This window comes from Poecilia reticulata, linkage group LG4, assembly GCF_000633615.1.
Source record: "Poecilia reticulata strain Guanapo linkage group LG4, Guppy_female_1.0+MT, whole genome shotgun sequence".
Classification (NCBI taxonomy): domain Eukaryota; kingdom Metazoa; phylum Chordata; class Actinopteri; order Cyprinodontiformes; family Poeciliidae; genus Poecilia; species Poecilia reticulata.
The window spans coordinates 28,940,912-28,952,388 of record NC_024334.1 but is presented as its reverse complement, the minus strand read 5'-3'; the positions used below and the strand labels follow the sequence as shown (position 1 = coordinate 28,952,388).

The 11,477-nt window shown below is 39.5% G+C and overlaps 1 protein-coding gene across 1 annotated transcript in view; it reads right to left on the bottom strand.

Moving 5' to 3' along the window:
• Positions 1-3,622: 3,622 nt before the first annotated feature.
• The window catches only part of acbd6 (acyl-CoA binding domain containing 6), a 32,147-nt gene continuing 24,292 nt past the window's right edge, over positions 3,623-11,477 (bottom strand). Inside the window, exons 7-8 of the mRNA XM_008407916.2 lie at positions 6,251-6,281; positions 3,623-4,527 (exon numbers count right to left, since the gene is read on the bottom strand). Of these exons, the coding sequence (XP_008406138.1) occupies positions 4,373-4,527; positions 6,251-6,281 (186 nt within the window). The 3' untranslated portion in view covers positions 3,623-4,372. The remainder of the gene's footprint in view (positions 4,528-6,250; positions 6,282-11,477) is intronic.

Genomic DNA, 11,477 nt, shown 5'->3' with positions numbered 1-11,477 from the left:
AATCCTTTATATGTTTTCTTTGTTTGTTTTTTTTAGCTTTGATGTATTTACTTGAAACAGATAATTCTCAGAATCCTACAGTGTAGTTTGTTATCAAAATCTGGACTCTTAAACACATTTATTTTCATCCATCTTTATGTTAATTCTGACCAAGGTTTCCTGCCCTCAATGAAGAAATTCATCCCCACAGCACAATGCTGCCACTGCCATGTTTTTACATGAGACTAATGTTACCAGGGTTCAGTTTGTGCAGTAGTTTGTGTGATGCCCAAAGAGTTTAGTGTTGGTCTCTTTTTTTAGATGTTAGCATTGCAAAACTGCAGTGTCGGCTTCAAATCAACGCTAGCTGTCATTTTCTCACTCTCCCATTAAGTGGTCTATTTTTAAATGTTTGTAGTTACAGTGATATGATTGCACATTTTCTTGAAGTGCATATTCCGTAATGACATTAAGTTCTAGTTTAAAATAAGCAGTAAAATAAACCAATCTTTGCATAGATCTACAACTTAAATGTTATTTTAAGAAATACTCTGACTTTGCAGTTGAATAAATAAAAATATTACATCGTTATAACTTTTATTATCATCATTAAGAGAGATTTGATTCTCTTTCTTCTAACTTAGTAAGCTGAGTTCATCACATGGTGGGCTGAATCCCACTGTTACTAATCTAATAAAAACAATGTAGATTTTTTATGTTTGAATCTTTCTTGGTTATTAAAAATGTTACTTTGTTTTATATTTCTAGATAAACTCTAAAGAAGATTAAAAAAAGGCTTTATGAAGCACTAAAGTGAAGTACACATACCTTAAACTGCTCCTGATCCTACTTTATTACTTTTCACCTGTAAAGAAACAGCATAAATATTCAGAAGGGCTGCTTACAGAGCGGTTGTGGTGCATGTGAGTCTGAGGCTTGCAGAGGGAGGGAGCTGCAGTGTCACAAGTGAAAAGCTCAAAGGAAAATTGAAGCTCCATAATGGAAGCATAATGGGCTTAGTGTCAGAGTCTTGCAGACAACCCAGGGAGGGGAAAGTATGACTGCCGTCAACCTCTCTTACCTCTATCCATTGTAACCGAGGTTCAGGAAGCAACAAGGAGACAACAGTGAGACCAAAACAAGCTCCAGAGGAACACCAGCAGCCTAATGGCTGCATGTGGATGGAATTTATAACAGTGAAATGGCCTCCTCTCCTCTTTGTGGGATTGTAGATCATCACATCCCAGACTTGCTTTGAATACTCAAAAGCTTTTGATCTCAGCTTATGTAGGGTTCATGAAAACAAATCCCCAATACAGTTATATAAACCTCATACTGGAGTTGAAGATACTTTGGTTGGATTTCCCAAATGCAAATAATAATAATAATAATAATAATACATTCAGAAAAGCAACACCAGTTCTAAGATCTTGGGTTCTTTCTGTGAATGAAGGAACCAAAGTGTTAGAAGTAAAACTAACGCTACCAAAACATCAGCTCCCCTGTGATTAATTCATTTGAGCCATTCCAGTAATCTGAGGCTGCCATTCACACAAAGTAAACAGATTCAATCGATTGTGGATTTTAATATTGGCCATATGGTTCACTGCACAGGGTGATATCCCTTACTTGCTGTTGCAGAACAAGGTTTCTGTGTATTTGCAGTAGCAGGTGTCGCCCTGTGTTGTGCATAATGTAAACACTGTAGGAAAGTGTGCACGCGATGTCTAATGGCACTGAAGGTGGTCTGTTTTTAAGGAAGCATTTACTTAAAGTGTAAACCATCTAAACTGATCAAACCTTGATTCCACAGTAGACAGATGTGTATTAAATACTAAGACTGATGGAGTATTTATTTTTTCCTGTAGTTTACTAATCCAGACAGTAATGAAGGAAGGACTAGTTCAGGAACCCGTTTGTGTGAAAAGTGCCACTAAGCTAACATTTTAATTGGTCTTTATCAAGATATCAATCAAAATATAAATTGATGTGTAGTAAAAACCAAGGTCTGCTGTGTTTATAATGCACTCAGGCGAGGGACACCATGTATCTCTAATTATTTTCTCATAAAGTTTAGGCAGCTTTTGTGTCCCTACTGAAAAACTCGGATGCTGCCTCTCTCTCTCTCTCTCTCTCTCGCACGCACGCACGCACGCACGCACGCACNACGCACGCACGCACGCACGTACGCACGCACGCACGCACACGTCAAATGCTATCTTTCCGCCAAACACAGGGTTTTGCATGTAGGTTAAAGAGTATTTCTTCCACAACTTTTTCATGCAATGTTTCTTCTTGCAACTCTTCCATAGGGATCATGTTTGTAGACTGCATCATTGTACTGTTCCTTAGTCCTCATGATGCAGAGGCTGCTATTATAGTTGTACATCTCTATAATAGCAGAGATGTACCTCTATATGAACATCATTTAGATGTTCATATAGAGATGAGCATCTATATGAAGAAAAAGTGTAAAACAAGTGGTAGGGTTTTACCAGGCAGACTAAAGAGGAAAGCTGAAAAAATGCACCTCTCACAGGCTGTTATTCTAGATTTTACACGGATATTTTTTAAATACATAACTTTCAGAAACTGTTCTTCTGTCTCAGGCTTTTCTTCTTGTTTTAGCTTCCACTTTTCTAATTATTTTAGCACATACAGCACAATATACTACATTATCAAACAAAAATAGTTGACAGGAAGACCTTCAAATCTTATTTAAGAAGTCAAGTTTAAGGGGGAAAATAATGACGTGAATCCATTTTTGTGCAGACAACTGTATGTACAATCCAGTTCAATCCAAGGCTGAGGGTCTGGCAGCTTCCCACCAGACATGTTGATAGTTATCTAACACCTTAAGTCGCAGCAGATTTTCAGTGTGACACTGGGCAGAGAGGGGGGTTGAGCATGGGGTCAGAGTGAACTTGTGCGTTAGATAGTCAAGGATTAAGCTTTGTCTCAAGTGCTGTGCAGAAAATCTGCTGGGGGATCTTCATGAATGTGTAGTTAAAAAATCTGGGTCAAGGTTTAGCGTATTTTCAGAGTGTGTATCCGTGTGTGTTTGAGCCGAGGCTTGACGACAAGTAAAGGAGATTTAGACTCCAACCATGTGTTGGTTATGTTTGGAGAGCGTCCAGATACGTTCCTCTATGACATCTTAGTCCAGAGGCAGAGCTGAAAACATACTGTGTTGTTTAATGTGTTTACTTTAGATATGAATTGGTTACTTTTAAACATGAGCAGTATATTAAAGCTGCAAAATATTTTAAAGACTAGGCAATATATATGAATCATACACCTGTTGGAGTGGATTTTAGTTGGTCTCAAAAGTGTAGAAATAAATTTAAATCTATTATTTAAACTTTTACCACATTTAATGTGACATTCTGCACAATTCAACTGAATACAAATTGAAATAATTCAAGTACAACCTAAAACTGATACCATGTTAAAGCACCTTCTGGCTCCACTGCCGGTTTTTTTGGCAGGAGTTTATCAGTATCTAATACCTTAATCTGATCTCTCAAGTATAGCTGGTAATGTTCTCTACATCTACCAGGTGTTGAGAACATCTTTTGTAAGAAATGAATTAGTTGACCACTGTTTCTGCTTACAGGACCGAGCAACTGATGGAGGCCAGGCGGAGCTTTAATTAAGACTTTAATGATGAAAACTTTTAAATGAATGAAGCATTCCTTAATATATAACAACAGAATCATAAACTAACTCAGAGAGGACGAACGTAGAATAAAAGTGTGTCAGGTTATCAGGTTTGATATGAAGTGTCTGTATGGTGCAGTACATTATGTTAATAATAAGTTATGTGATATTGTTCATTTTTGTGGATTGTTCATTTTCTAAAAGTATTTTTCCAAAGACTTACAGCTCATAAATCCAGATACATCACATCAAAATGATGCAAAATCATTTCAGTAAAATGTTTCCAAGACGTTATCCAGTTTATTAATTTGTCATATGGTCCACATAGATGCTTGTTTAGCAGAAGTTATTCTGGGAGTACTTCCCTCAGTACAGCAAAGTTATTGTCAACAGATCTTTACTGGTTACCACAATGTCTTGCAGTAACCATCATGTTATCCAGTTCTACTGTACAATAAATATACAGTTTTACAAATAACTGAAAACACATGCAATGCCCTGTTTTTGTCTTATCAGATGGGACATACATGTTCACAGCTGAACTCCAGAAGAGCTAAACATGATTTCAGATTCACCTTCAAAACTTGAAAACTAAAGAACAACAAAACAAAATATCTGCAAACCGCAGAACCTAGAGAGTCTTTCCAAGGATAAAGGACGAGTGATGGGAATACCGGACAAATGTGTGTAGAAGAGACGAGAGAAGACTTGGATGGTACTATAAAGGGATGAGCTAGCCTTTCGGAGCGGTGTACTGGCGCAGGAGTGTGGAGATGGCGCTGGATTCAGTGACCTCCTCGGGAAGAGAGCCCTCCATGTCTTTGATGGATGGGTCAGCGCCGCTGTTCAGGAGGAGCTCTACAATGTCAGCAAACTCGCAGGCGGATGCTAGGAAACACAGAGGACATAATGAAGCAGAGGTAAGGAGGAGGTGCTCAAAGCAAAGTGTTGAGTTCATGAACGAGAAAATCTTTTTTCTGTAAATTATGTTGATACATGACTAACTGGAATATGGAGATATGGAGAATAATCAACAAATATCTTTTCAACAGCTAGCATTGTTTATTATACCATATGTAGAGGATTGAAGTTAATGAAAAGCTTATCTGCAGACCCTGCAGTGACACTGGCCTGGACCTGAGCCTCCTTCAAACACTTCATTTCTGCCCCACTGGCAATATGTGGCCTGCTAAAAGGGTCTCCTCTCTCTCTCTCCCTCTCTCTCTCTCTCTCTCTGTTTCAGTGCAGAATAAAGAGGAGAACGGACAGCTTGCACTTTCCTAACCCAGTTAGTGAGTCCCATCATTCCTGATGCACCTCTAAACCCTGTGGCACCCCCCGCCCCACCACCTCCTCTCCTTATCCCTCTCTTGTTGTGAGTGCTCTTCTCTGTCAGTATCAATCGCAGGCTCCTTTTAAAAAGCAGACTTTGTGCTGTGCCACGTTCGCTGATGTCAGCAGCTGTGGTGATTGACAGCTAGGCCTTTTAACCTGCAGCCCAGAGGTGGCTGACGGGCCTGGATGCTGGTGGGAGTCCAAATGCGCGAGATGTGATGATACATCGGAATGCATGTGGGCAAGTAAGCAAATGTGAGTGGCACGTATGAATGCGGAGGTGAATGAAGTGTTAAAAGCTCAGGGAATCAGCCAAATCAGACTAACCGAGCTCGACTGCTTTTTCTTTTTTTTTGCTTTTTACAGCTTTGCTTGCAGCTTTCCTCTTGTTGCTCTAAACAGTATTTTATTCAGCCAGCCGAGTGCGCGCGTGGCGGGTGTCTCGGCTGGGCCTTGAGCCGTAAAAAGTGGCCAGCCCTCAGGGGAGCAGTAGAGGAGGAGAACAATTTATGGTGAGCAGTAAACCCTCAATTAATCACTTGCCAGCCACTGCGGCCCTGTGCAAAGAGAGGTAGGAATGAATTTTCATTCTCTGCTATTTGTCTCTTTGAGTTCATCGCTTATGTTTATTAGTCATCTTTTTATACCACATCCTCGGGAGCTGCTCTGATGAGTGCATGTATATGTGTGTGTATGTAGCCTGCTGGTAGGTGATGCAACATGCTCGCTCCGACAACGCCACCACGCCGGAGGACAGATGGTGTAGCAGCTCATACACACATGTACGCTCATAAAGAGGCTCAAAGGACGTGAGCACCGCCCATCAGGGACACGTGTATTGGGGCACGAGAGGGTCAGGGGAGTCTGAGGACCACTGCTGATTTCCTCTGGGAGGTCTGGCGATTATTACACACACACACAGAATTGTGTGCACACACACACACACCCCCACACACACACACACTCAGCTAAGGAGGCACACATACAAACCAAAGAACAGAAAAGAATCACAGAGACTTGGTGAAAAAATAGAAAAGCGTTGAAAATTAAGATGAGGAATGAAGCAGAGAGTTAGAAGAAATATGATAAATCTGAGACAAATATGGGCAAAGGGTGTGTGTGTGTGTGTGTGTGTGTGTGTGTGTGTGTGCGTGTGCGCGCGCGTGTGGGCAAAAAACAAGCTCCTGTACATAAAGGGAGGACGCATGCAGACAACATAATCATGACAATGTACGTTTTTTCAATTGCAGAGATGAATACAAGGGGGGCTCCTTACCATAATGTAGCGCTGTCTGCCCTTCATTATCCTGAAAAAGGCAAAACAAGTGTTTACTTCAGCAGACCCATGACAGTGGAGCAATAAAATACTCCAGAGTGAGCAAATTCAGAGAATAATCAGGGTGAGATGCTGCATTTTTGCACTGCATATTGCAAAAAAAAGTTTTGAGCAGTCAGTGTCTGTAGTGGAGGACATACTGACTGCTTTTGTTCACTCTATTTTCTCTGGTTATATTCTTCATTTACTGTTTACTGCTGACATTAACTTGAAATTCTCACTTTGTCTACCTTCCCATATAGAGGGATGTCTTACTGACACACTTAGAAGTCAAGATCCAGCATGTTATAGACACGTCTCTGCATGGACACGTCTCCAGCATGTTATCAAGTGTTCTCTTAATTTTGTCATTGTACTGTTTTTTGTTTGTTTATTGTTTTGGGGGGTTTTTTATCACGCAAAGCACTCTGAATCGTCTTGTTGCTGTCCAAATCGACATGCCTTAACCTTGTTAAAGCAAAGGTCACAGTTAAACATTGTGTTTACTGTTGGTTATGCTGCTTTTGTCCTGCTATAAAAAGAACAGGTCACGGTCTCACTTACTATTCAAAGCTGTGTTTTTCAGCAGATTGCTGCTCAAACTGAGTCTGGGTCTGCAGGGTCTAAAAGTGACAGTCTGTGTCAGAAAGTGTGCAGAAAATCCACAAAGGGTTTCTCATATGGACGAGGATGACTCTGTGTCTTTATAACAGTACAAATGGCATTTGGGGTCAAAGGGTCAGAGGTGGAGATGTAACTCTTGTATGAATTATTTGACTGGGGACAAGGATGGGGAAATATGTGTGTGCACAGGTATAATGAAGCAGAATATATGACAGGCAACATCAACAGCAGAATCACTTCTTAATCACCACTCCAGACTGCCTTTGCACCTCATAATTGAGACAAATGGATCAAACTGTTGCCATTGGACTGAGAAATGAAGAGCTTGAACTGAGCACAGTGTTTTGAAATGCCCAGAAAGACAAATTGATTCCGCCAAGGGAATGCAAAAAAAACGTTGCAGAAAAAAATTAACTAACAGAAATAACAACCTCCTGGTATATCAAAAACAAGCAAAGCGTTACATAAAAGTTTGAGACATCACACAATAAGAAGAAAGAAACAGCAATAAGATAAAAACCCAAGAAATGACAAAAATGATAGAGCTTTATATTTTTGGCATTTATGAAAAACCCGTAGTAAAGAAAAATATTTTCCGTCCCGATTTAAAAGTGTCAATGGTTTCTGAGTGTCTCAGTCTTTTGCACAGTTGGATCTAGAGTTGAGGAGCACACTAGTGACTAAATGTGCCTTGATGTGTTTTAATTTGAGGTTTAAATTTGCAACAATTCCTAAATATATCTTGGTCCAAGAGGCCTTTAGTGGAATAAACAGACGGGAAAACAGGCAGAGAGAAGAGAGGAAAACATGCAGCAAAGATCTTAGGGATGGGAAATCGAACCCAGGACGGCTGCGTTGAGGCTTCTACCCTCTGTATGTTGCACTTGCTCTACCTGTGCAACACACAGTGCCCCAGCATTATTAACAGTGATATTAAATCTCAATTTTTAATAATATTTTAGAAAACCGCATGCGCTGTCTCAAAATGTCTGTGCTCCTTCTGCTTTTCTTTAGTCCTAACATCCATCTTTCTCACTCTGTCTTTCAGTTTCCTCTTCACTTTCATGTCCTCTCCCTCTCTTTTCCACCCGCCTTCTGCGGCTGGGAGTCGGTGCATAGTGAAACCATTGTTGTGCTTTTCTTGGTCTCTCAGGACCAGCACTTTGGGGACCTGCTTATTGGATTAGCGCTTGGTATTCCCTCTGGGTGGATTTCAGAACACAGATGTAAAATCAGTGCTGTGATTCAACCAAGAGAGCAATGCTGTCTTTCTGCAGGTAAAAAAAAAATCACAACTTAACATGTTCCACACAAATTGTCCATTTTATTTTTCTGCTGTGATACGTGTAAAGCAGAGTGGAGAAAAGTACCTGAAAAATACAGCTTTTAAATAAAGACAACACAGATTCTTATGGCAACTGTCATAAGAATCTGGTTATAAATATAAAACTTTGAAGGTAGTGGAGAGGGTATTATGTCAAATCAACTTTTTATTTAGTTTTATGTCATGTTATAATGTTATTCCCTCATCAAAAATATACCTGGAGTTCAGCTTTGATTCTTTAATGCAAGTTTGAGAAATCCTTGAATCTCCCGTGGTAACCAGTCAGGGGTGCGTAAACGAATACTCCCACAAAGCAACGTCTATTTCCATGCAGTCAGCCTCACACAGCATCCCTCCCCTGCAACTCCCCCCTCTCAGCTCCTACAGACTAGTGGCAGCAGTCAGCAAACACCTGGTGGAACTGCAAGTACTCCTAAGACTGGTTGTAAATGTCATCATGGAGGAGCATTGAGGTCATGATGGGTGGAAGAGGGAGCGTTGGAAAGTGTAGCAGCTTCTTAAAGAGATAAAGACCAATTTCAAGGTGTCAAATTGCATTTCTATAATAACTGATGGTAACATAATTACCTGATTGTGCAATAATATGTTACTATGTGCCTAGAAAATACAAAATGTCCCTTCTTTAAAAAAAAAAGGTTCCTTGCTTTTGTACACATCAAACAAAAGCAAAAACAGTGAGACAGGGACTGAAATTTAAAAACTGAAGTGTGTTAAATCACATAACGCCATAACTTTATTTAAAGTGAAAAGGATTACAGCTCCCATGTTAATTTTTTAAAACACATTGATCTCTTAGCTTTCTCATACAAAAAGTAACAATAAAAGATTATGAGCATATTTGAAAAGGATTATAGTATATGTTGGCAGTGCAAATGCAGCCCAAAAGCCTTATTGCATGCCTGTGAGGGTCATTCTCCGCAAACTTTAATGCCCCTGGATTCAGGACGGAAGCTTGATGGAATCACAGGAAATTGGATTGTCTTCTATTTGCTTTGGAAGCAGACACTCCCCCTCCGACCCTTTTACCTGCAGTCAACATCCCCCACCCCTCGCTCTCCTGTCTCCGTTGCACCCCTGTTCCCATCCCATTATGGAAGCATGTTGCACCAAACCTTTGCTTTTACATGTCATCACAAGTTTCCTCTTGCAAAACAGAAATGCTGGGCTGGATGTCAGCAGAGAGCTCAATAAAGTACCATAGTGGCAGAGGAGACCCGGCTCAGAGTGCTAGTGTATCGCGCTCATAGGAAGGGAGGAGGCGGGAGCAATATGCTTAGAAGCTGCATGGATCTATCAGTCTGATTACAGTTTTGCTGAATTCAGGTCCCACTAATCTATCATTTCTACCACACAAATGATGTGAAGCAAGATGAATGTAAGGAAGAGAAAGTGAATTAGAGGGATATAAAAAGAAGGCAAGCAGTCTTGTGAAAAAAGGAAACACTGTAACTAGTCCAAAGTTGTTTGAAAAAAATGAATAGCAAAGAGACCAAATAATAATTTTAACTTAAAGGAGCAGTTTCCGTTATTTTAAGTACAAGAACAGCGTAGGTCAAACAACTAACTCCGTAACTCTAACTCAGGCCTGTCAAGAAATAATAATTTTACAAATCTACTTAGCTGTATTTTTGAAATACCAAATATACAGCTAGTGGTTCATTATACTTTGCTCATTTTCTGAACTTGTGGCTCTAAGTAAATAAAGCTCTAGCATTAACAGAGTTTGGTGTCTAACAGCACTAAGCTAGACCGCCACATATTTTTTTGGACATATCGTAAAACTACACAGCACTAGCACAACTTAGAGACACTATTTATAAATTGCACATAATTGTCACTGCTACGAAACTAAATAATATGCAACAACTTTTGCAATGACTGAAGAATACGGTTGCTCCATATCGTACTACAACATGCCAACGCTTTGTCTGTACTGATGAAGAACAACTTCTCTCAGTATGCCGAATGCTTGGACTGGTCATAGTAGGACAGCCTGACCAATTTTCTGATTAATTCAGCTAATAAAGATTGGACAACTTGAGACAACTCTAGACCAACTCTAGAATGGAGGACAAGATTTTTGATTTATTCATTATGAAGACTCGTTTGAAGACTCCTTATCAAAATACACAAGTAAAATAGAAATGTGACAAAATTTGATGGATTTTACAGACATTAACATATGTACCAAAGCAAGCAGAAGTGAGATGATAAGTGTAAAGTTTGGATGCTCAATCATTTTAAAATGTATTCAAAAAACAGAAAGATATTGCTATTCTTCATTTGCAACAACAATTTATTTTAGTAGAGTAAAAATGTTAAATGTTGATGCATACAACATAATGCCAGAAAATTTAAATATTGCCCAAATTATTCAATTTGCTGAAATTCACTGTAAATAAATAAACTTATTTAGAGCATAAATATTACAGTTCACTAAACCTGTAGCCTCTCTCAAGAAGACATCATGATGTCCAGAGATAAAGTACATAGATTCTGTTGACACTTAGTTTTGTAAAGCCAACCAAAGATATTTTAGTTTGTTTTTCTAGGAACTAACTACCAAGGTGGAATGGGCTTACATACTTGTCTCACTACAGTGATTTTTCCTGTAGCTCTCTTTTCTTAGCTCATTTTTCTGTGTCGCAGTAAACTTTCTTTGGGCTTTTCTTCCTCTCTTCCCTTCCCGCCTCCTCCTTTTCTCCTCCTGCTGTCCCTGACAGCAACATTAAACAAGTAGGGAAAAATGAACAAGCAATTATGATTTATGATCAATGCATGCAGCAGCTGCTGACTTTTATAATGACAGTGGTTGGGGGGAGGGAGGATGAATGTGTGTGTGGTTTGGATGAGGGGGAATCAATAGGGGCCTGGGATCATTGGTATGCAGATTCCAAGAGATAGGGTTATGACGAGTAGGTGCCATTAATCAGAAAGCCGAATGCAGATCAGGATGGAAGAGATGATACTCCTATACGGCATCATAAGTAAATCTGGAGTAGCTACTAGAGGCAAAAATCAGACTTTGTGTGCATTACATTACACAGTTTGTGCGTGGCATCCAGTTTTTAAAGATACTGTGTTTAAAACATTCAATGAAAGCTTCCAAAGGGGGAAAAAAAAATCTTAGCAAACTTTTTTTTGCAAAGTGAGATTCCCTTATTATTTCATGCATGTTACATCAAATGTATTTATATATTAAAATATATTAGCTTAGTG